The sequence below is a fragment of the Zalophus californianus genome, chromosome 13, assembly GCF_009762305.2.
Source record: "Zalophus californianus isolate mZalCal1 chromosome 13, mZalCal1.pri.v2, whole genome shotgun sequence".
NCBI classification, from domain to species: domain Eukaryota; kingdom Metazoa; phylum Chordata; class Mammalia; order Carnivora; family Otariidae; genus Zalophus; species Zalophus californianus.
The window spans coordinates 4,550,732-4,575,809 of record NC_045607.1 but is presented as its reverse complement, the minus strand read 5'-3'; the positions used below and the strand labels follow the sequence as shown (position 1 = coordinate 4,575,809).

General features: G+C 44.5%; 1 protein-coding gene across 1 annotated transcript in view; it reads right to left on the bottom strand.

Moving 5' to 3' along the window:
- The window catches only part of MED27 (mediator complex subunit 27), a 202,206-nt gene that overhangs the window by 114,616 nt on the left and 62,512 nt on the right, over positions 1-25,078 (bottom strand). The window contains exon 3 of the mRNA XM_027616754.1: positions 23,536-23,666. Coding sequence (XP_027472555.1) covers positions 23,536-23,666 — 131 coding nt within the window. The remainder of the gene's footprint in view (positions 1-23,535; positions 23,667-25,078) is intronic.

The window sequence follows — 25,078 nt, the reverse complement described above, 5'->3', positions numbered from 1 at the left end:
TATTTTATTTATTTATTTGAGAGAGAGAGAGAATGAGAGATAGAGAGCACGAGAGGGAAGAGGGTCAGAGGGAGAAGCAGACTCCCTGCCGAGCAGGGAGCCCGATGTGGGACTCGATCCCGGGACTCCAGGATCGTGACCTGAGCCGAAGGCAGTCGCTTAACCAACTGAGCCACCCAGGCGCCCTTGACTATATATTTAAAATGACCAATGGTTGGGGTGCCTGGGTGGCTCAGGTCATGATCCCAGGGTCCTGGGATTGAGCCCCGTATCGGGCTCCCTGCTTGGTGAGCCTGCTTCTCCCTCTCCCTCTGCTGCTCCCCCTGCTTGTGCTCTCTCTCTCTCTCTGTCAAATAAATAAATAAAATCTTTAAAGAATAAGTAAATAAAAATAAATAAATAAAATGACCGATGGCTATGCCAATTATTCACCGTGATGTAAACTGGTATATTCCCTGTGCCTAGAACAGAGCTTCGTAACTAACAGGTATATTCGCTGAATGACCGAATGGATCCCTTGACTCACTGGATTTTTGTCACTGAGTAGATTTTTAAAGAAAAGCTTTAACCACCCCCCCACCCTCTTTTATTAAGAACTGCTGTCTTTCTGTATAACAAAACCTGGTTGAATATAAAAGTCTTGGGTCAAACTTTCCACCCAAATTTCGTGGCACTGCTCCACCATCTCCTGGCACTGAATGAGTGCCACGGCAAAACCATGAGGGAATGATTCCTGGAACCTTCTGCAACACTTTCCCTGGCCACCAGTTTCCAAAGAAGTTATGCTCCTTCCTTTGACCGGTACATCTCTTGCTGGTTTTAACCCCACTCCCACCCCCCAATTAGGTGTATGAGTAGAGGCCTGACACAGAGACCAAAGTTTCAGTAAGTTTTGGGAACAGGGAATAAAGGCATGGAGATAAGAATGAGCAGAAAGTTGTGGGAATGAGCAACAGTCAGTCAGAAGTCTGACGTGATGCGACATGTCCTGAAACTAGCCCAGTGGAACAATTTACTGAGTGGGTAAGGGGGACAGGTGGGAAGGTGGCCAGGCGGGAGCTTGAGCTCTCTCCACAGCTGTGTTAAACTTCATGCCAAACAGATTCTGTCTTAAAGAAATCACTACCTCCCCCAAATATCACAACTGACAATGCATGAGATCAAAATGTTTTCCTGATGATATTAAATCAGTCTTTTAGGTATTTCAAAGGCATTCTTATTTTCTTGAAAATTTACTCAATTTTCTATCTCGTCTTGCTTTCTGTTTACATTACCTCAAACTGCCAGGAGGACAATATTTTGACACAATAGCAAGCAATTAAAATGCTATGGGCAGTCCTGAAGAATTACAAGTGAAAACGGTCCACTCCCTACTGGAACAAGTTCCAGAACACCTCATTAATCTAGATTCCACCGAGGCAGTGGGGGGAGCAGTCTACTAGGAATCAGGATACGGGGGATTAAGTCAGGCTTGGGTCCTGGCTGTGAGTCAGTGGCTGCCCGGCCCTTGGCCCTCAGAGGTCCCTGTTACACAAGGAGAAGACACACCGAGCTTCTGTGCAGCAAAAAGCTGCTATAAAAGGTCAGTTTGTGTCTATAGGTCACAATTTTTAAAAAATACGAGCTAGGAAAGTTACTTTTATAAATACAACAGTAACAAAGTAAAATGAAATTATGATACTAAAGGGGTCAAATTATAAGCTCTTTTTCCCTTTTCCAAAATTTTCTCTAGCACAGGGATAACTCACATTTTTTAATTTTAAAAAGTGACAGTTAAATACTGAGAAAATATTCCTTGTTAGCCACTTAGATATGCTTGTTTACACAGGAACAGTTATTAATGCGGCAACTGTTATTGTCCATTAAAGAAACCATCAACTTAGGAGCCTAGTTCTGGATGGAGATGTGCAGAGGTGTGGGGAGATGGAATGGCGCTGGGTGTCTTTATATTCATCACCTTATTTAAACTTTGTAACAACTACAAAGTGTAAATACTACTGCCCCTATTTTGTGGGTGAAGAAACCAAGGCCTTGTGGCAATTATATAAGAGGCTGGTAAAAATTACAAAAGAACACACATTTATAACACTTTGAAAATACCTCATTATTCAGCCTTCACTAATTTCAGACTGAGCTTTCCCTTAGCAGCGCCATGAAGAGAGGAAGCTTTTCTGCTTCTGATATTTTGCCTGGAACTTCTGGTCTCAGACAACAGCAGGAGCCCAAGATTTCCCTTGACCTTTCATCCCCTAAAACTGTCTTAAGAGGCCTCAGCAGTGGGTCTGTGGCTGCCAATCACTCTCTGATATTACCCCTTTGTAGGTAAGATATGTATTGTTTTTTAAATGTGGTAAAATACACGTAACATAAAATTGACCACCTTAACCATTTTCAAGTGTATAGTTCAGTGGCATTAAGTACATTCACATCATCGTGCCACCAGCTATATTATTTTTAACTTTTTACTATGAAAATGTTTGAACAAACCCAAAGGTAGAGAGAGAAGTGTCTCACAAACTCCCACATCAGCCATGCTTTGCCATCTTGTTTTCTTTACCCACGCCCCACATAAACATACTTTTTCAAAAATTGAAATAGAATAACACAAATTCATGGGGCGCCTGGGTGGCTCAGTCTGTTGAGTGTCCAACTTGATTTTGGCTGAGGTCATGATCTCAGGGTCCTGAAATCGAGCCCCAAGTCAGGCTCCGCGCCGAGTATGTAGCCTGCTCGGGATTCTCTCTCCCTTTCCCTCCCCTTCTGTTCCTCCCCTCTAACACACACTCTCTCTCTCTCTAAAAAAAATAACACAAATTCGTTATCAATTCACCTATAATCCACTTCAGTATGATACAGTTCTATCTTAACACCCGCCTTTAGGAAGCAGTATCCTCACCTGTAACGTAACTGAACCAGCAGCATCTGGCTCCAAGTACTTCGTCATTGACTCCCTACTATTTAGATTCTAACTTGAGCCAGAAGCCTCCCATGCTCCTGCTTACACAACCTGGGCAGCAGACTCTCCTACTCCCACAGGACCAGCCCCATCTCTGGTCTTCCTCACTGTCCTGCCCCAGGCCACCCAACATTTCCTCCCCACACCTTCTCTGTTTAAGAAAGGCTCTGCTTCCTTCAAAGTCCAGATCCAACATTGTCTGCAAAGGGTCAGGGCCCTTAACAGCGCTCTCCCTTCCCATGGTTGAGCCCCTGGATACCTTGTAATAAATACCTACGGCTCATCTCCAACAACTCTGGTTCTCCAAGGAGTCAACTCCTCTGGAACCTTCCTGCTCTGATGGCCATCTTCTGTTTTGTCCAGGGGCCTCCATCTGGATTCCCTCTTTTGGACCAACCCTGAGGTTCCTGACCGGGGGTCCTGAAACACAACTATTATCTCCATGAGACCAGGGATCTTGTCTGGTTAGGCATCCGAGGTCTCTAATATATGAAATAGTATCTAGTATGCCGATTCCACAAATGTTTAGAACATCCTACACGTTTCCCAAAGGCAAGGGAGTGTCTGTGATTCCAAAAATGGTTCAGAACCATGGACTTAGTCCTTTTGGATCCACTCTTTGTTCATTCAGCCCACCTGGCCATTGATTTCAGCGTCCCTCTGAGAGGGTATGGTCTCTTGGTTCACCCTGAATTCCATGCTCCACCCTGAGTTCTGCCCCGGGGCCCTTGGGTCTGACCCAATCTAGGATTTCTGTTAGAGCAGGAGATCTGGCCAAATCTTACTTTCCAGAGGACTTCAGCTCACAAGAGTCTCATGAAGGACTGACTACAGAAATCATCAGGAACTCATAGTCTCTGATCTGCCTCTGAACAGAGTTTCAACCTCCAATTGGACTGCAAGCTCCTCATAGTCAAGGGCACATAACACTGTGCACTAATCAGATGTGGGGTGGGAAATACATAAACATCTGTGGTCAGTTCATTAATCAATGTCATTGGCATCACGGGGGCAGAGAACAATGAGAAATTTGGAGGTGTGCTAAAGAGCAGAGCAAAGTAAATCCTGTCTCTTAAATCATAACCCAGAGGCACTAAAAGAACCTGTTTTCCCTTCCAAGACAAATTCTGACAGTTTTTCATAACTGCTACTTGTACCCAAATATCTTCAAGGCAGCCATACAAAACAACAGACGCTTGCTACATTAAAGTACAGCTGCATTTCAAAAATTGCAGGTGTCATCAGAGACCTGAGTCTGCACCTGTTGAGAGAGAAATACCCTCAGACACCACCATTCAGAACTTTTTTTTTGTCTTTCTTGTTTTTTCAAGGTAGCCTCCACGCTAGCGTGCAGCCCAATGCGGGGCTCAAACTCACTGAGATCAAGACCTGAGCTGAGATCCAAAGTCGGACGCTTAACCGGCTAAGTCACCTAGGCGCTCCCAGTTAACATTTTAAAGCAGAGCTGCTATTTCCACATTCTCTAACCCAGCCAGGAACAAGTTAAGAACATCCCAATTGACTTAGGTGCTGTGGGAATCCAAAGCAGCCTATTTTCTAACTCACTATTAAAAGCAATAAAAACACTTTTGATACTTATCCCTGCCCACACCTCTCAAAGATCTGAATCAAATTCAGTAAGGGTAGCAGGCAAATGTGAGCCCTGTTAACTCATCCCGCCTCTCACCGAAAGCCAGGGTACTCACAACCTAACTTCCTGTTTTAAGGCACCACACTTAACATATATAAATCAATAATTTTCAAAATTAAAATACAATAAAACACACAACACAGAATACATAAAATGGAATTTAATTTTCCTTGAAGGTTCAGGAAGGAACTCAGATTCTTCGGTGTCTTAGATTCATTAATTATTAGTAACCAAGACATTTACCAAAAATGCCCGTTAGTAGAGCTTTTAGAAGTTCATTTGGTGACCTCTGTTACAACATTTTATTATTCTTCATTGCCCAATTCCTATGACATTGTCTGGAAAGAACACAATGTCCTCCCCCATGCATACTGTGCATGTGTCCGTGCATATGTACACAGTAGAAAATATACATGCCAATGGGAGACATAATTTTATCTGAGTCTAAAACTGATGAGAAGAAAAGAAAAAGAAGGCCTCATTACTGTTTCCACCACGATTAACAGGAATCTTTCTGCCTCACATGACACAGACATGATAGACCGTGGCATGCAAACAGGGACAAAAATCTGTAACATTCTAATCTATGAATATTGCATCTCTTTGGTGCCCACTCTTAAAAGGAACACACATATTCAAACAAAGGATAATTCTGCAGAGCCCGCCTCCACCACAGAGCCCCTCACTGCCCCTCCCTGGAAGGAAGGGCGGAACTCACTGCCCACAATATTCATTTCACGAGTCCCACTACTATTACTATAAATAACAATAATCATAATAAATGAGCAGCCAGCACTTAACAAGTGGTCACCATATGGTGGATATTGCACTCCCGCCCATTATCCCTCCTTTACTAATGAGAAAATGAGGGGTGAGGGAAGTCAAGTCACACGCCCTGAGGCACACGGAGAGTGAATGGGAGACCTGGGTTCAAACCCAGTCAACTCAGGAACCTGCTTTTTTAGTCTACTTCCTTGTTTACTTTCATACATGCTATGTTCTAAATCCCCAGCTGGACTGTAAATTTCTAAGAACAAGTGCTCTTTGTATTCCTTACATAAGTCTGCTGATAATAAATAACACAGTAGTTTAACATCAGCTGGTATTCATTAAAAAAAAAAAAAGCAAAAGTTTCTTCCTTGCAAACCCTTATTTACCATGTTGAAAGGTTATACCAAAAAAAGATTAGTACTAAGTGGGAAGAGGTAAGACTGAAGACCAGTACTGTGGATCTTAGCCGCACAGCAAGTTTCATCGAGGAGGAAGACATGGCAGACATGGAGACCACCACTCAGATCCCCTTCAGGAAGGCCTGGCTGCCCAGCTGTGGGGAGTACAGTCGGCATGCAACCCCTAGCTGTCAGCCCATTCAGGGTCAGCATCAGCTGCAGAGAGCCCCTTCTCTGCACTGATACTAGTTCCCACAGCCCTGCAGCTGCATCACACACCCCCCACTGTTGAAAGCGGGGCACATGGGGGCTAGGTAATAGATGGGGAGTCCTGGCCAAGCTCTGGCTTATAGCGGTTCCACTCACTGGGTCCGCAGACCCATCTGGGGTACATAACTGAGATCGACATACCTGGCATTTGGCACCATCACCACATTAGGTCCTTGGTCTGTGGGATATATTATTCACAGAGTGGGGAAGGGCCAAGTAGAAGTCTGATACTCCCCTGGCCTGTCCCACTCCTATCCCCCAGCCAAGACAGTAAATCAGAAACAGTACTGCATCCCAGGGCAATGGCAGAGGTTAAGTGCCATCACGAAAGAGCCATGGAAGGCAGGGGCATGGTCTCCATCACATCTGCTTAATTTGCCAGTCTGACCCCTGCAGAAACCAGATGGATCCCGGAGGAAGACTGCAGACCATGGAGAGTTCAATCAGAGAGGTAGCCCTGATCCTGGCCACTGTGTCAAATGTGCCATCTTTTTAGAACAGAATAATACAGCCTCTGGTCCTACAAAGCCACTGATTTAGTGAATGCGTATTTTCTATTCCAATCAAAAAAGATCAGAAACAGTTCGTGTTCCATGAAACACAGGACAGTATACGTTTACCAGTTCTGCCTGAAAGCAAACTTCTGCCCTCCTGGATGTCCAGACATCCCTCAGATCATTACAGTGATCCCCGACATCAGTGACATAATGTGGATCAGGTTGGAGGTGCAAGAGGTGGCCCAGTCATCAGAGGCCTTGGTAAACACAAGTTCTGTCTCCCACATCCATCGAATGTTTAGAGACCCAGGGGCCAGGCACATGCCAGGACATCTCATTACTGAGAGACCAATTTCTCACACAGCCACACATCTGCTGGGTATGCTGAAGCCCCAACCACTCTTTATCTGGAACGTTTCTCAAGGCTGTGTTTGCAGTGAGCAGCCTTGAGGGATGAGGTAATATCTCCGTAAATAAAGAACAGGCTTGCTTACAGGCTGCTACAATGCCGGGGTTCCCCAGGCTCATTGTTCCCTCCTTTGATGTAACCCACTGAGAGTGCAGGCATCCCTCTAGGCCCCCCTGCATCAACCCATGGGAATGGGGTTCAAGGAGCCAACAGAGGCCCCGCCGACGCTCTGACTACTCATTTTGCTGGGACTTCTGTCAGCATCCATGTCACTGTGATAAGCTAATATTTTAGCTTGGGGGGGCGGTAAAAGTCTCAGACCTTTCACAGTTTTTAATACCTATCCCAAAGTAAAATACGAATTATTGCATTTTGCACCTCATCACAAGGAAAGAAGCCCAATGTCTGGTGGGCCTCTCTGGGTGCTGTTCTAAGGTTGAGCAGGCCCAGTAACAATCAACTCTAAGACAGAAGCAGCACATGTGGGGCCGAGCACAAGCAGAACCAGAGACTTCAGACCCCAGGGCACCCACCAGGTTTGGCCCAGCATTCCTCTCACAGCCCGTATCTATGGTTGTGTAGGGAACCCCATCTGATCAACTGAAGGAGGGAAAAGCCCAAGCTCGCTTTACAGATAAGCCACCCTGGTATGTGGGTACAAGGCAACAATGCATGGCAGCTATACTGCAGACTCACTTGGGGTGGTCATGAAAGACAGCGGGTGGCAGGCGGGGGGGGGGGGGCGGGGAGTGTCTCCCAACAGGTAGTGCTTCAACCAGTGCACTGAATGGAAAAACAAGTGACAGAGTTAGATGACATACAGACTCATGGGCAATAGTAAGTGGTCGGACTGTCAAGGGTCTAGAAGAAAAGACTGGAAGGCTCTCACAGGTCAGGTCCACTCCAGAGATCTCTTGGGTAGATAAGGCTTTGTCAGGCCTGCATCATGGCTGACAGCCACCCCCTGTCCAAGCCTGCTTTCTCCTCCTTCCTTTCACAGGTGTTGATCCCTACTAAATATACTGTACCCCCAATTCCATCTCAGCATCTGCTTGCGGAAACCCTGGCCTGGGACAGGGGTGCACAACCCTGCCCCGTTATAGCCCAGATGCTGTGACTCCTGGAATCCCCGTGCCCACCCAGTGCCCCGACTTCCCAGCTGGGAGACTGCACAGGTTCTGAGCCTCAGTGTCAGCCAGGAGAGTACCAGTACCTCTGAGAAGACAAACGAAAATGAGTGCCTTTTGTAGCTGCTTTCATTATTAACCAGTCCTATGGCGGTTCTTCCCTCACTGTAGATTCAGCTTTGGTTGGTGATCTCTCAACTCATTTCTTTGAACTCTAAGTCTATAAATCTGGGCTCATTTGTACAACAGAAATATCTGTTCCTACGGGCTGATAAAGTATTGCTTTTCTGCCAAAAAGCAGCGCTAAAAGGGCAGAGCTCCAGGGCCACAAGGAGCGCTGAAGCAGAAAGCTGGAATTCTTACCACGCAAATGCTGAAACCATCCCCTTCCACCTGCAAAGAACCGAAACAACAGGCCGTGTGGCTCCTGCCAGGTTTGCAAGACTCAAGGAGAAATCAGCAAAGTACCCCACTTGGGGAAATCTCAGAATAGCGAAACAGGGATGGCGATTCTATGGTTCCACTCAGAAGCACCCCTCCCCCGAAAAAAGACACAATTTTCTAATATCCTGGTTGTTTCTCTCTCTCTCTCTCTCCCTTCCCTGTCACTCCCAACCCAGGAGTGGGACGCGGTGGTAGAGAGAGTATCAGCCGGAGCGTTACAGGAACAAAACAGTCAAGAGGTTCCGGTCCTGGCTCTGCTGTTAATAAATCTCTGTGACTTCTCTGAGAAAAATGCTTCACTACCTGAAGTGAAGTTTCCTTCACGCTGAAATGAGGGCAGAGAAGTAGCTGCCTCCTGGCTCTTCCAGGTCTGGGTTTTCAGGACACTCCAGGCATGTCCCTCAACAGTGTCAGAGGTCCCTCAGCGGGGAGGACAATGCCACATACTGTCTAAATGTCTGCTGAATGAACCGCCCTGAATTAATTGGTCTTAGGAGATCTTTAAATGATAAGTACCCTTTGTTAAAAATAAAGTACCAAAAACTGAGGAGAGGGAAAGTTATTTGTGACAACCGAGCCCAGTTCCCCACCTGACGTGTAAAGTTAAGTTTGGTGCCTGCCACACCGTGGGGGTGGGGGGCTGGGGGCTGCAATCTAATGAACAAGAAAAACTGGGATTTCTGGTGAAGAAAAAGAAAAGGATTTTGGAGGCTTTGTTTACTTATTTCAATTATTTTATTTTACGTTCCCCAAGGTGCCCAAGCCCAGCAAAAAAACCCAACCAACCAACCAAACAACAGCTCAATCAATTTTGTTATATGTTGGATAGGAAAAGAACATCTTTCTAGAGATACTGTGCTTGGGATTTATGTTGGCTTAATGATATGACAAAAATGAAGTGCAACTATTTAAGATTGTGAGGAAGTCATAAGGATATTGTCTTCGGGGCACTTAGATATAAGTGTAGGAGTAGGTGAGGGGGGCGAGGGTTGGAGAGGGGACCAGTTCCTGAATTTTTAGCTAAGGACCCTTAAGTTTCTCCTCTGAGGACATTAAGCCCCAGCAAGTCTAACTCCTTGTGTGGGGAGTCGGGACAGCTACACAGACGGAAAGCCCCTGGAGCCAAGAGCTTTTTGGAAGAACTGTGAGAGATCTATGTAGGAATACCTCTGCCTGAGCCCCACATACAGCAGAGTAAGAGAGGTGGAGGGGCTTGAGAAGCTTCAGCTCAGGAATGCGCAGGGAGTTTATCTGTGGGCCACACCGGCACACCGGGGAACCCCAAAAGGCTGTCCTACCCTATTTTCATGTGTCCACCATGATTGGAGACTGGGGGCTTCTACAAGTTTGATCTGAGACTCAAGCCTGATAAAGTTTCTCAAGGTTAAGGGAGAACAACTGTGAGTGGGGGCCTGCCTTAGAAGGAAACCAGAGAAGGGGCCTGTGTCTCAGGTCCACTTTCACAGCAGTTTCCCAGTCTTCCAATCACGTCATAGCACTCATGGAAGATAGCAGTGACAGGACCCTGTGGGGGTAAGCAGCTGCTTGGGTCCCAGCAAGCCTCCTTAGGAGCAGCGGGGGCGGCGTCTCTTCACCTCTCTGGGAGGTGGCCTCCAGGAGAAGACATGGGCAGAAGAGTGAGGATGTAGGGGTGGTCTTACTCAGCAGGTCCCATTCCTGTCTCCATGGCTTCTTGCCTCTGCCCCTTCCTGTTGTCTCTTTTTTGGGGGTATCAGATATCAGGCCCGTTGTAGGCCATTCTACTATGAGACACCAGCACTGTACTTAAGTCCATTTATGGGAAATTTTAATTTACCGAGTCCAATCCTCCAGGGAGCCTTTCCTGGTTCCCTAGGGTCAATTTCATGTCCTTCTTTTGGGTCCAAATGGCCTCTTCACTTGTCTCTCCAGGACACTCTAAGTTCCTTAAAAGTAAGGTTTATTCATCCCTGACCTTATCCAGTACCTAGCATTATGGATATTAGATTTTATCTGTTGAATCTTTAAAGTTAATAAAAGGTAGAGCAGGCTGCAAATAAATACCAATTAAAGATAAAGAACAGCAAGAGGCTAGACTCCGGTGGTTGGAAGACAAGTCCCCTACCAGAAAAATCAGGACAAACTAAATTAAAAGCCTGTCCCCAGCACCAGCCAACTCTAGACTCACAGCTGTGACACAGGTATAAAAAAGAAGACGAACGAGGTGAAGAAACACCATGAAACATTCAAGCAAAACCTGGAGGGTTTGGACTCCTAGGTGCTCCAGTCTTTGACTACTATTTCCTCTGAATTCCCCACAGCAATTGGTGGAATGATGCACACACAGGAGATATTTTACAGATACTTACTAATCAATCAATATGTAATAAATTATCTATGATAGGATCTATATGAAGACCTTTTCAAAGCCATCAAAGGACCTTTCTCAAAAGTACCTTCTCATGTAGTAGGCCTCACCCTTTTTTCTGCACTTCACCAAAGAAGATATACAGATGGTAAATAAGCATGTGAAAAGAAGCTCAACATCATTAATCATTACAGAAATGCATGTGAAAACCATAATGCAATACCACTACATACTTCTTAGAATGTCTGACATTAAAAGACTGACCACATCAAGTGTTGGTGAGGACGTGGAGCAACTAGAACTGCAATCACTTTGAAAAACAATTTGGCAATTTCTTAAAGTGTTAAGCATACACTTACCACATGGCCTAGACATTGTATTCCTAAGTGTCTACCCAAGAGAAATGAAAGCATATGTCCATACAAAGATTTGTACCTGAATATTTATTTGTAGTAAAAAAAAATTAAAAACCACCCAAATATCCAGCAACAGATGAATGGATAAACAAAGTGTGGTCATATCCATTCAATGGAATGCAATACAGCAGTAAAAAGAAATGATCTCCTGATACATGCAACAACAGAGATGAACCTCAAAATAATTATGCTGAGTAAAAAAGTCCCATTAAAAAAAAGTATACACTGTATTATCCCACTTATATAAGCTTCTAGAAAATGTAAATTAATCTATAGTGACAAAAAGCAGCCCAGTGGTTACCTGGGGATAGAGGTGCAGAGTGAGCAGAATCATAAGAGGGGCATGAGGAAACTTTCAGGGTGAAGAATATGTTCATTATCTTATAATGGTAAGTAAGGCAATGATTTCACAGGTATATACATATGTCAAATTTTATACACTTTAAGCAGGTACAATAAAGCTGTTAAAAATGTAAAGACAAAAAGACTACACATCAGATTTGCAACAAACTGAATTGTGTAGTTCTGACTTACATAAAAAATTTAAGTGTTTTTAATGACAATGCAACATGTTTAGAGATACTAATTTAACTAGAGGAACCAAACCACAATATAAAATAAAATATCTATCGAAAGGAGGAAAGTAAAATATTACCAGACTGTCTTTTCTGTGGACTCAAGGGTAACAAGCTAAAACTGGTCAGGGAAACATACTGGCAGCACTGGGCACATCTGCGAGCTGATGGAGGAAGCAACCAAGTTAGGATCCACCTCCTTCTGAGTTTTAAATTCTAACAGGTTCCCAACTGTGGCATTAAGCCATAAACAATAAGCTCTGCCAAGTCTCCCCACAACAGTCATTCCTCCTGATCTAGAGATTCTGATGATGGTTTTCCCAGATCCCCCCAACCCTGGAGTGCTCCTTACACCCCCTCCTGAAGCAGTGTTTCTGAATCTCACACGTAAACAGGAATCTTCCTGGGAGCTGTTTAAACGTATCGATGATGGGGTTTTGCCCCTCGAAGAGGTCCTCATATGATTCTAATGTGCAGCCAGGGCTGGGAATCACTGCTTAAAAGGCCCCCTCATCTCTGGAGAAGGGTGGGGTACCCACACGTGGCTGGCTGGTTCCTCTGCCTGGGAGCCCACTGAGTCCACTACAGGCCTACCTCGTTTGACTGCGCTCTCTATTGTACTTTTTCCAAATTGAAAGTTGGTGGCAACCCTGCATCAAGCAAGTTTATCAGTGCCATTTTTCTAACTGCATTTACTCACTTCATGTTTCTGTATCACATTTTGGTACCTCTTGCAATATTTCAAGGTTTTTCATTAGCATTATATTCGTTACGGTGATCTGTGATCAGTGATTACAACTTGCTGAAAGCTCAGATAATAGTTAGCATTCTTTAGCAATAAAGCATTTTTTAATTAAGGTATGTGCACTGTTCTTAGATAATGTTATTGTACACTTAAGAGAACTACAGTATAGTATAAACATAATTTTTATATGAACTGGGAAACCAGAATTTTCATTTGATTCACTTTATTACAATATTCACCTTATTGCGGTGGTCGAGAACCAAACCTGCAATATCCCTGAGGTATGCCTGTACTACCCAGCTAGCAGAATGTCCCCAGAGTGAGAACTGACCTTGACAGCTCATCCCAAGGACCAGCAGGCCTGAGCTCAGAGCTTAATCTAGGCTGAGAAACTGCTTCCGAAGAGAAAGACAATGACACAACTACACAGACTTGGGGAGATGATCTACCTAGCGTCTCAGGAAGCTAGAAGGAAGTATAGTCTCAGCTGAAATAGGTTTTTTCACATTTTCTTATTAAAAATTCCTGAATGAGGACTATCAGAGTGACTAGTATCACCCAATCAAAATCATCAAAATTCACCCTGCCCTAAAAGCCTCAAGCTAAGAGACAAAGCCACTTCCTACTCATGCCTATCCTCATGTTACTGAGGTCACTCTACTTGTTAGAGGTTATAGAACAGTTTTCGGCACAAGTGAACAGAGAAATTGGCTCACTGCTTCTTGATCACTTATAACCCTAAACAGGGACTTTCTGGGCCAAAATCTATGGGTTACTAATAGCCTACATGACAGAGAGAGAAAAAGAAAAAGAGATACACATCAAGAGACCACCAAAATTAGTTTCCATTAAGAAAGAACAGAAAGACTTAAAAAAAAAAAAAAGTTTCAGTTCCCAACAGCGTTAGATGGGAATGATATAGTGTGAAATATTAACAATCCTGAGACTCTGGCTCTTTGTTATGCAAAAATGGATTTAAAAAAATCCAAAGAGGAAAAAAAAGATCCAGCTTCTATCTGATGAGCTGTACTACACAACCACCCATTTCTTCTCTTCCTTCGCCAGTAATGGCCAGAGTGATGTCATAACCACACTAGACAGCTGTCTTCCTGGATAAAATCACCTTGTAAAGGAGAAATGCAATTAGCGGATACAATGAAATACAATTTTTAAACTGATTCTGCAGGCTGCCACATTTGACTTGGTGCTTAATGGCCAAGTTCTTTATTATAGTTTTCTATTTTATGCAATTTCTCTTTGATTCAGAATCTGTGGAAGACACCGAGACCTAAATCCTCATCTATGTCATACCAGGTCTGAGATAAACAAAGGACAGATGGGCTGAGAGTGAGGCCAGGACCAGAACCAGGCAGTAAGGGGCTGAAGGGCCACCAAGATGGGCAGAGCGGGCGGGGCGGCAGGACCCCTCCCCGACTCCTCCTGCCGGCCTCCTCTGGTCTCCCTCCTCAACCCCTGACAAACTCTATCCACTCTTGAGACTTCCCCTACCACCCCTAAGGAGCTGATTACCAAAACTATTTCTTCAACAACAATCCAAGTTCCAGACCTATATTTTAAAAACACTGATTGTGAAAATGTTCAAATACACATAAAAGTAGATAAAACAGTATAACGAGCTCATCGACAGTATCACGCTCTCTTCCCCCAGTTTCAACAGCTAGTAGCTAAGTTTTATCATATTCTCTCCACCCCCATCTTTGCCCCAACACACACACTTCTGAGAAAGGGGAGGATGGAGTATCCTAACACAGGTCCATCATATCATTTCACTCAAGACCTATGAGCTCCTCCAACTTAACATGTTTCAAGTAGAACTCACTTTGTTTCTCCTCTGTTTATAGACAGCATGACTTCTGCACTTTTAAGAGTTCCAGCCTGATCAAGCAAACACCTAGCCTGTAGAAAGTGCTTGGTCAATGCTTACAGAGCGACAGTATAAACACACACACATGCACACACACACACACACACACACACACGCACACACGCATTCACACAGTAGGGGACCAGACAGCAGGAAGCAAAGGTCCAGACGGAGGGTCTAGCTAATAAGACAAGATCCAGGACTTCCTACTGGCTTCCCGCCAGGGGCCAGCACTTCTGAGTATGGAGACCCTCTGGCTGAAGCAGGAGAGCAAAGTAGTTCTGTCCATCAAAAGTATGACAATCCTGACAGGCTACAGATTTCAGCGTGCGGCTATTAGTAAAACTAAATATGGTTCTCTCGAGGGGAGAAAAGGATCTTTTACAACATATATGCTAATGAAGCACAACGACATAGAGCATTTAAAACAAAATGTCCCTATATTTATTCTCCATAGACAGATTTTTACATTAATATTTATGAGGGATTCCTCGTTTATTTCTCCCAGAGATTTTTCTCCTGCCCAAAGAGAGGGGATAAAAGATAAGTAACATGAACCAATTATCTTTTAAACAGCTACAAATTTAACTGCATTCTGCTACTTGATTAATCTTCCTAATATACCCCTTTCCACACAACGGCCCCTGCTCATGAGCCCCCAGGGCCTGCTGCTCCCTGTGGGAGCGCACTACAAGGCCTCAGCCTGGCTTGCAGGTCCTGCTTGCTGCTCAAGCCTCCAGATCCAATCCTCTCCATCCTCACACAGCAGGGCCAGACCGGCACCTCCAAATCCTCCCCCAGAGATATTTCTGTCGGTCCAAATGGCACCTGGTTCCCAGCCATCTAAATACCCAATGCTTATACTCTCATTTTACTAAGAGCCACGAGCAGTAAACATCTGGTAGAAAGATGTTCTCAGCCTTATCGGCCAGCGGGCAAGGGGCTGGCAGGTAGCACGGAGGGGAACTAGCCCAGAGGCTGTGCTCGTTCAGCCCTCAGCACCTGAGACAAGCCCAGGCAGGAAAGCAGAGGCCAGGAGCCCCAGTTCCCAAGGAGTTTCCAGTCTAACCAAGACACAAGTCAGACAATGAGTGGCAAATGCCATGGAAGAGCCACAAAGTCAAGCGTCACAGTGGTTACAAGTTGAAGGTTTCTTCCTGCCCAGTCACTGGACCACATTTTTCTTTCCCCAGTCAGTGACAGACTGAGAGACATGCTTCCCTTCTCTGCCTGCCAATAACACGAGCACATAAACACACGAGAAAGGACACTGCAGGAACCATCACGGAGTGTGTCTCCTCCGAACCCCCCAACGAGAGACTCTGAAGAACGAGGAGAGCAAGGCAATAGGGTGGACTGCACACGTAGGAAGACTATTCTGCACCGTTGGCCTCAAAATGCCTTTGGATTCTATTTCCAGGCAAATAGAAAACAAAGTGAGCAGCCACAAAAAAGCAGAGGGAGCAGATGAAACAGGGCTTGGGCAGTTAAAGTTTTACAATGCAATCGGGCAAGGCCCGGACTCTTCCTGGTCCCCCTGCACGGAGCTCTGACCACTGAGGGTTTCTTTCTGCCACTGGCAAGCTGGCCTGACAGGGTTCTCCCCCCTTTCCTAGTCACAATCATAAAACCTGACAAGAGCCAGCCACACTCATTCCTACCAGCCTTTTAACCTTCGTACGGAAAACTAGCTGAAAATTTTGTTGACGAAACAGAGGGAGATAAGGAATTACAGGATTGAAGACCTACGTGCAGGTGAGGTAACCCTTGCTGTGTGCACATTCCTATGCAAACTCAGGACCCCGAAGAGTTGTGGATACGTTTTTCTGAGATGGGGCCGGTACCCCTCACCGTTCCTGGACGCAGCGCCAGCCTTGTAGGGAAAAGGCAAGAGTGGCACTGAGTCAGGCAGCTTAAACACGACTGATGTGAATAAAATGAGCTTCTGCCATGCTGGTTATTGGAAACTGATCTCTTCCTTATTAATACGGTCCCGCAATGGAGACAAAGATTTCTCCATGTTCTAGAATGCAAACAATGTTTTAATCTTTAATTATATTCTCAATTTCAACTCTTCTGGAGAGTTACAGCCACCAAGGCCTGGGATTATTTCTTTATTACACAGCCTCTCAGTGGTATTTAATGAATATTGTTACTTAATACTTGCCAGTAGGGGAAAGAAGGATTTAGTGAGTTCCTACTCAAGTTTTGATGACTTTTCCAAAACTCACAGCTGCAAAATTCTCTACTTCCTTTTGGGGACATGCCATACAGGCAGGAGGACGCTTGCTCTGCTCAGCAGCCCAAGCTCGGGAAGAGTCAGCCTGTGGAATGAGCATCCCCGCAGAAAGGGATTCAGGATACAATGCTCTGCATTTCTAAAGCTCATGGCAATGAACCAGGGTGCCCCTCGTTCATGGTTTACTCACTGTTGGTCCGCTCCGAGGCAAGCTAAACTCCAACAAAAAGAGATGTCAAATATTCTTGTTCAGGGCTCCCATAATCATCTACGTTGAAGAATTTAATATAAACTTATCAGCATAGAGCCAAATTCTGTCCTCAACCAAATATCAAGATCCTTATGAGGCAAAACAAAGCTCAAGTAATCAGGAAGAAAATTAGGTCCCTGCAAGGAAGTGAGTGCATCTGCAGTCACTACTCAAACATCTGTATCAAGGTTTTTGTAATGGGACAGTGACTATAGAACCCTGGAGTTTGATTATCTGTGTGGTCGAAAGAAAAAAACACGTTAAAAAAAAAAGTCTTGAAAATCAGCAGCAGAAAAGATAATGATGTAATGGCCAGGAAGCTACAGGAAGAGGCTCTGGGTTTACTGCACTTCGTGCTGGCAAACATTCGCCTTGCTCGGCTTCAACATCAATGACCCCAAGAAGCTCCCACCATCATTCATCACTATCGCCAAGGACAGATTTATGCCACTGCTTTGCTCTCCGTGATTCCTGTTGGTCTCACATTAAGCAAAAGACAACATGAGGCTCTGCCTTTCAAGAACAGAAGCGGCATTTACCACACATCTTGGAAAGAATCCAATCATCTGTATAAGCACCGTGTGTAATTTCAAGTCGATGATCTTCCTGGGAATTAGTGTGCAAGGCAGTGGCAGAAAATGAGCCTCTGTCAGTTAAACTCCCATAGCCAAATGAGAGGCCCTACCGAAGGCAATCTGTTGTTCAAACACTGGAACCCCGAGGTGCACACGCCGTGTCATTATCCCTGCTACCTCCTGAACTGGTGGCATTTCTTTCCAGCAACACTTGTCCTGCATGCTGTTTTGGTGGTGGTGTTTTTGTTACTCAAACCTGAGGTAGGTCATTCAAGAACAGGAGCATGAAGACTCCCTGCACTCTGAAGGGTGGTAGATAATACTGAAACAGATGCAAAATGTTGAGGAAATGGTACTGGAAGACTCCAAAGAATATCGAGGAATACCACTCAGCGATAAAATGGAATGCACCACTGACATATACAACATAAACGAAATCTCCAAAACATCATGTGGAGCAAAAGAAACCGGAAAGAAAATATGTTCCGCGGGACTCCATTTATGTGGAGTTCTAGAAGAGGCAAGACTGGGGTATAGGGATAGAAATTAGAACAGTGGTGGTCTGACCGAGAAACTGGAGAGAAGTCAACTCTTTGCAGGAGTCCTGCTGTGAAGTGGCGAGAGAGGAGCTGGGGGCTGGAAGAAGTGGGATTATGAGCCGAGCGTTCCCGCGGGAGGAGGGTGTGGGTGAGCGCGCTTGTGTGCTACCAGGAATGAGCCAGGAGAAAGGGGAATCCTGATGGTGCGGGAGAGAGAGGAGACCAGTGGCCGAATGGCCTGGAGCAGCTGACAGCGTGGACCTGGTGGGGGAGAGGAAGGGCTGTCCCTGGCTGGGAGCACGGACAGTGCCTCCTGAGTGACCAGAGGACAGGTAGCCTATGAAAGGAAAAGTGCCCTTAACTGAGCCGGCAGGACCTTTTCACGAAGGATAACTCGACACAAAAGAAACTGCCTGTCCCCACAACTTCCAGGGGCTGGATGAGGTTAATACTTTTAAAAATAACCTTCCTGTAGAACAATTTTTCCCCTCGAATCTAAATGAGATCTATATGTGCGAAGTAAGAACACGTAAGTATTCGCTCACCTCGCTGCCACCGAGTCAGCACTTCATCAGGCCGCCGCCAGGTGTCCCAGGCCATTCGGCTTGACGATATGGATCAAAACCCGTATCGATGTTAACACAAAAGCAGGCTGAACAATGTGTCGTGAATGTGAGACTGTTATCTAAGAGAGCACAAGTAAACATGGCCACATCTGACATGTATTACATACACAGATATCTCAATAGGCAACTTGCAGATCAATCAAGTAAGACAGCCACTCTTAGCTGATCTCATTCCTACAAGGGGCAAAAGCCTGATAATGTTCACCCAGGAACAGGGGACACAGCTCCTTTCTGAAAACGACAGGGCCCTTTCCACAACGGACTCAACATGACCACTTGGGAATCACAGAAGTGAGGTGGCTTCATCAGTCCCCTCTGAATGCTAACACGTGATAAGAGATCTTTCATCACGAACAGCATCTTTGTCTTCTTACGAGCTTCTTTGGAGGAGGAGAAATATAGGAATCGTTAATCCCATGAATCACTAATCCTATGGGAACTCAGGGGAGAATCAGAGCCTTCGAAGACCACTACTGTTCAAGCCAACTGCATTTAAGAACAAACACACTGTACACATCTCCTGCATTCTTGCCAGGCCTGTGGTCTCAGCACACTCAGGCAGAGCCAGCCGTTTTGTTGTGGCAGACTTACTACCATCCAGACGCTGACACGAGCCAGTGCAAAAACCCGTCTGTCACTGTTCAACAGAGGTCCAGAGGAGGGTGAGTACGGAGCCCAGCACTGGTCCTCCACTGGCTTCCTCCACCGAGAAATAAACCCTTTCCTTAGAATCCTGTAAGCCTGTGTGAGAAAGCATCAAGCCCTCTTAATAAAGTCAAGCTTCCATCCTTCACCTGGCAGTGGAGAAATCCAGCGAAGTTTGGCTAGGCCTCCCTAAGTGTGGCTCTCTCTCAGCACCCTGCCCGTGGCCTTCTTGAGCATTCTGGGATCATGTCATTAGGACTTGGCACACATTACTAGGATTCCCTGCTACTTGTTCGTTCCTCTGTTTCTGCTCAGAGCTTCGTGAAAGCCAAATTCTATCTTATGCATCTCCAAATCCCCAGCACAGCGCATAGGACCAAACACCTGTAGGCCCTGAGTAAATAATTTGCCGAATAAATAAGTGAATGCGGCTTACAGGCTCAGCCATTCTTCCCTCTATGCAATGACTCTCCTCATTGGCAACTGCGGTGGTTTTAAAAAACATCCACAAATTCTCTGACAATCCTTCTTTCAAAAGGGAGAGCCTCATCCCCTCCCCTTAAACATCAGTCAGACTTAGTGACTCATTTCTAACCAACAGAATGGGGTGGAATGGATGCTGTGCCTTTGGAGGCTAGGTCATAAAAAGGATCAGCTCTGCCTGGCTCTCATTCTTAGACGGCTTGCTCTGGGAGAAGTCACCCGCAAGTCATGAGGGTACTCAAGCCTCCTATGGAGAGGGACTGAGGTCTCTTGTCAACAGCCAGCACCAACTTGCCTGCCATGTGAGTGAGTTACCCTGGACAAGACCTCCAAACCTCGGTCCAACCTTCAGATGATTGCATTTCTGGCTGATAGCTGATTGCAGTCTTCTGAGAGACTGAGCCAGAACCACCCAGCCAAGCCACTCTCAGATTCCTGAGCCACGAAAAATGTGAGAGATCATGTTTACTGTTGTCAAATCATGTTTGGTGGCGATCTGTTATGCAGCAATAGATGACTAATGCACCAGTCCTGGAGGGTTTGGGTGTTGTTTTATAAGGGATTTCCTTAATGACAAAGTTAGTTTATGGTCATGCCATGCTTGTAATAAAATTTTGTAATTAGCAATAGTCTACAGAATACAACCACAACATGGCTGATTAATATGCAAATTTAAATGCTCCATAGATAAAACTGCACGACCTTCAAGTCTAACAACTACATTCAATAAACGTTGAGATGTCATACAGAACATTACAATATAATCCTTTTTGGAGGTTGTTTCTTGTTTTTAAACATTATATATGCATAGAAAAATTTGAGAATAATATCCATCAAAACCTTAGCAATAACTTTCTCTGTGTGACGGTATTATTATGTTTTCCTTTCGTGTCATCTTTGGTTTGTTCAAGGTCTACAATATGTATATATTACTAGTGGCCTATGTTTTAATTTAAAAATTTTTGGATTCAATTAATCCAGCAGCTTTGTCTTGCTGGTATTTCTATTCCTGACTCTACCACAATAAGAAGCACATAGTAGGTGCTCAATAAAAGTGCATTCAATGTCCTTTAGCTATAGATCCTGCCTACTGGACAGGTCTTTGAAGGGATCCACAATAGTGTAAGCCCCAAAAGCTCCATGATGTGAAAAGAAAAGGCAGCAGTCAATTTTCACAGGAGACAGGCTACTAAGTATAGGAAATCATTCCAAAGTTGTATTCTTAGGACACAGTAACCACTTTCCTCTCTGAAACTAAGTATTTTGAGTGATTTATTATAAATTTATAATGACAGTTGTGAACACCTCCATTTTTTTTTTTTTTTGGCATGAGAACAGAGTCTGTTGATTGCCTTGGTGCTTAAAATAGTTTCTAAGTGTCCTCATAATAGCATGTCACCTGTAAACAGGTTTCAAGCCAATGCAAATGAACAAATGGCGAACAGATGGACTAAGAGCTGACTTTTGTCAAGAGAGAGTTAGCAACAAACACTTTTTGGCTCCAGTCTAATGGGACCATTAGAAAGTCTTTCACTTCTCACCAAACATCTTGCCTCAGTAGACAATCCATGCAGGGAAAATGACAAGTTACAAGGCCCATTAGACTTTGGAGAGCTGAAAGTTGGAGATTTGCAGAATCACCAAATCAACATATGAGAACAACAGATAATGTTCCTTCAGAAGCCTTCTACCAAACAGTGAAAATTCTCTACTTTGCATCACTCAAAGTGTCTGAAAAACGTGCACCTGTGCATGCAGCAGGCAAAAAATAACTTGTTGGAGGCTGGTTGGTTATGCTACTCTTCTCCTGGAAGCAAATGTTAATTGTGAAGAAAACCTGAAAATCAAAGAAATGGTGGTTCAAGTGTCCAGTGATGAGGGAAGAGATCCTGAGGCACCCTCCGTGACGTCCCAGCTCTCTGCGGGCCTCTCTCCACCTAACGCCATCTCCTTGAAGAGGCCTCTGACCACCCGGTCTAAGCAGTTTCCCCAATCCCATCCCTTTCTACCCTATGTGTTCCTTTCTAAGCACCAATCATAACCGGAAATTATTAATTTGTTAAATTGTTTAGGACTTTTTGGGTTTTTTTTGGTCTTCTTTCCCCAGCAAAAAAAAGCTTCAGGAAGAAGGGACCACATCTGTGTTGCTCATGATTGTATCCTCCACAGCCTAGGACAGTGCCTGCAGATAACAGGTAACAATATTTGCTAATCAAACAGAAAGTAAGTGAAATCTTGCGTAAAGGCAAACAACTGAGTCTCACCTGGAAACACTCCTCTGGACTGGAAATTTAAAAATGTACAGCTGATCCCTGAACGGGCTGGAAGCGCACGGGTCCACTTATATGTGATATTTTTGTCAATACAGTACTATAAATGTATTTTCTCTTCCTTATAATTTTCCTAATAACATTTTCTTTTTTCTGGCTTATTTTATTGTAAGAATAGAGTATATAATACACTTAACATACAAAATACATGTTAATCGACTGTTTCTGTTATCTGTAGGCTTCCAGTCACTATTAGGCTATTGGTAGTTAAGTCTGGGGGGAACCAAAAGTAATACACAGGTACACAGATCTTTGACTGTGCCCATGACCCCTGCATTGTTCAAGGTGTCAACTGTAGTTTGTAACTGAGCCTGTAACCAAAAGAGGGTACAATCTGAGGGCAGGACAGGCTAGGGAACGTGTCTAAAGTCCCAGCCAAGCCGTCTGGGAGTACTGCCTAGCTCAGGGGAGTGTGTGTGCCACAGGGAAGCTATCAGCAAAGACTGGCGTGTTCACATTTCTGATTCCACACAGAGTGAGCCTTGGCCTTCATCTACCAGGGCTTCTAGCACAAAATAATCGAACAGGTAAACAGATGAATCCCTTGTGGCATAGTCGAAAGAATATTACATAGCAACAAAAAAGAACAAACAACCTGGATAAATCTAATAGACATTATGCTGGGTGAAAAAGAGCTGATAACAAAAGATTACACATTGTGTGATTCCAATGATATGAAGTTCAAGAACAGGTAAAAATCAATCGTTCAAAGAAGGTGGAACAGTGCTAAACCTGAGCAGGGAGGCAGCAAGCGTACAGACTGGGAACATGGGGAGGAGCCCTCTCGGGATTCTGGAAGCGGTGGCCAAATGGCCTGATCTGGGTGGAGCTACATGGAGGTATGCACATGTGAAAACAATCACCACGCTGTACATTTCTGAACCTCACAGTAGCTCTTATCTCTCCTACTAGGAAAAAGAAGGGCTCACATTTTACGAGTTTAAAAGAGAACAAGTGAGCCTAGCACGACTCGAATCCCAGCTCCCCCAGATTCTCTAGGCGGCCTGCAGCTTATCAAAATGTGCTCCTCAGCTGTCTCATCGGTGAAATAAGGACAACCGTACTTAGGCTCTGCCAACTTTGGGACTGTGACAAGGAAATAAAGAAAAGGCTATGAGGTATCTTTAAATCCTAGGTGGAAAAGTCACACACAAAGTATGTCAATTACGAAGCTCATCATAACTGCATCACTTAAGATCTATGCAAAACGATGTTACCTGTGTGCTGTTTCTAATCTTAGCAGGTACCTTGGCAAAAGGAAGAACAATTTCACAAAAAATAACTTTCCATTCACCAAAAACAAGCACCAAGGAGAGTTCACCCAGGACAAAAGAACTGTTTCAAACCCATTACTCACTGAGGTGGTAAGACAAGAGTCGTGGGCTGAGCCTTCGGTCTCCGTTTAGCAGATACTCCCATCTGGTTAGCAGAGCGTTTCAAGGACTGTTGATTTAAAAGGCCAGATGCCAGACCTGCATGGTACTGCAACTGCACAGACAAACAAAACAAAAGGGGAAGAAAAATACCGTTTGGTAAACGGAGGCCAAGGGGTATGAAACTCAATACTTGATGTATCTGAACCCCCCCCCTTTAGAACATTCTAAATCACGGCAAATGCAGCGGCTAACATTTTGCTTCAAGAAATGTACTTGTAAGGAGCTGCTGAGACAAACAGGGAAAGAAGCGTGGACAAGGTTGTTCATCACAGCATTACCTAATGATGAAGAACCGGGGACCACCTGAATACCCAACAATAACTGGGAACTTGGTTAAGATATGGAAAGAAATTTACAACATCATTTTGTTGAATAAAAAACAAAAACAGGTTACATTGTAAACAGAGCGACACTTAAAAAGACAGTCTCTCAAATGTTAACAGTAATCGGGGCACCTGGGTGGCTAAGTGGGTTAAGTATCCGATTCTTGGTTCTGGCTCAGGTCGTGATCTCAGGGTCGTGAGACAGAGCCCCTCGTTGACTCCACATTCAGCGGGGAGTCTGCGTGGGATTCTCTTCCCCACCCCGCCCCTCCCCTCACCTGCACAGTCTGTGTCTCTCTCTCTCAGATAAATAGAATAAAATCTTAAAAAAAAAAAAGGTTAACAGTCTATTCCTAAGTAGCAGAACTTAAGTAATTTTTTCTTTCTTCTTTATTTTTCACTATCTCATATATGCTTTATATCAATGGTTTTTTAAAGCCTATGTCATTCTTTATAAGAAGATCCACAGGGATTCCTTAAAGACAAATTAGTTCTGGGAACTCTTGCTTATAATAAAAACCACATAACTGGGTGCACAACATGCCCTATCATAAACGTATATGAAACACACTGTGTGGTCAGCCTCAACATTCGGAACCACTGGGCCACTGTCTTCAGTGCTGAAGATACAAATATCAGTCTTAAGAATAAGCTCCTGAGTATATCTTACAACAAAGCACACAAATGGATACAGGCTCACCAAAGAGAAAGGGATGGAGAAGTTCATTTCACTCTGTGTACATGTAATTGGAACAACACAGCACCGCTAAGGACACAAAATACTTTCAGTGAGCTCCAGGCCTGCATCCTTTGCTTTGTTCTGGACAAACTGCTGAGCTTTGAAGTTACTCAGGACACGTCATTTTACTTCTCTAGACCTCCATTTCGCTATTGGAAAGGAGAATTCTTTCTCTAATTCTAAACCCAACAGGACTTTAAAAAAAAATCCACCTTATTGAGTTAGAATTTACATAAAATAAAATGCACACATTTTAAGTGTACAGTTTGATGAGTTATGATAATGTCTATACCTGTGAAACTGCCATCCCAATCAAGGTACAGACAATGTCCACCACTGCAGAAGTTCCCTTGTGCCCCAGTGCAGTCTCCCCCCTCCCCACCCTCATCTCCTACCATCAGG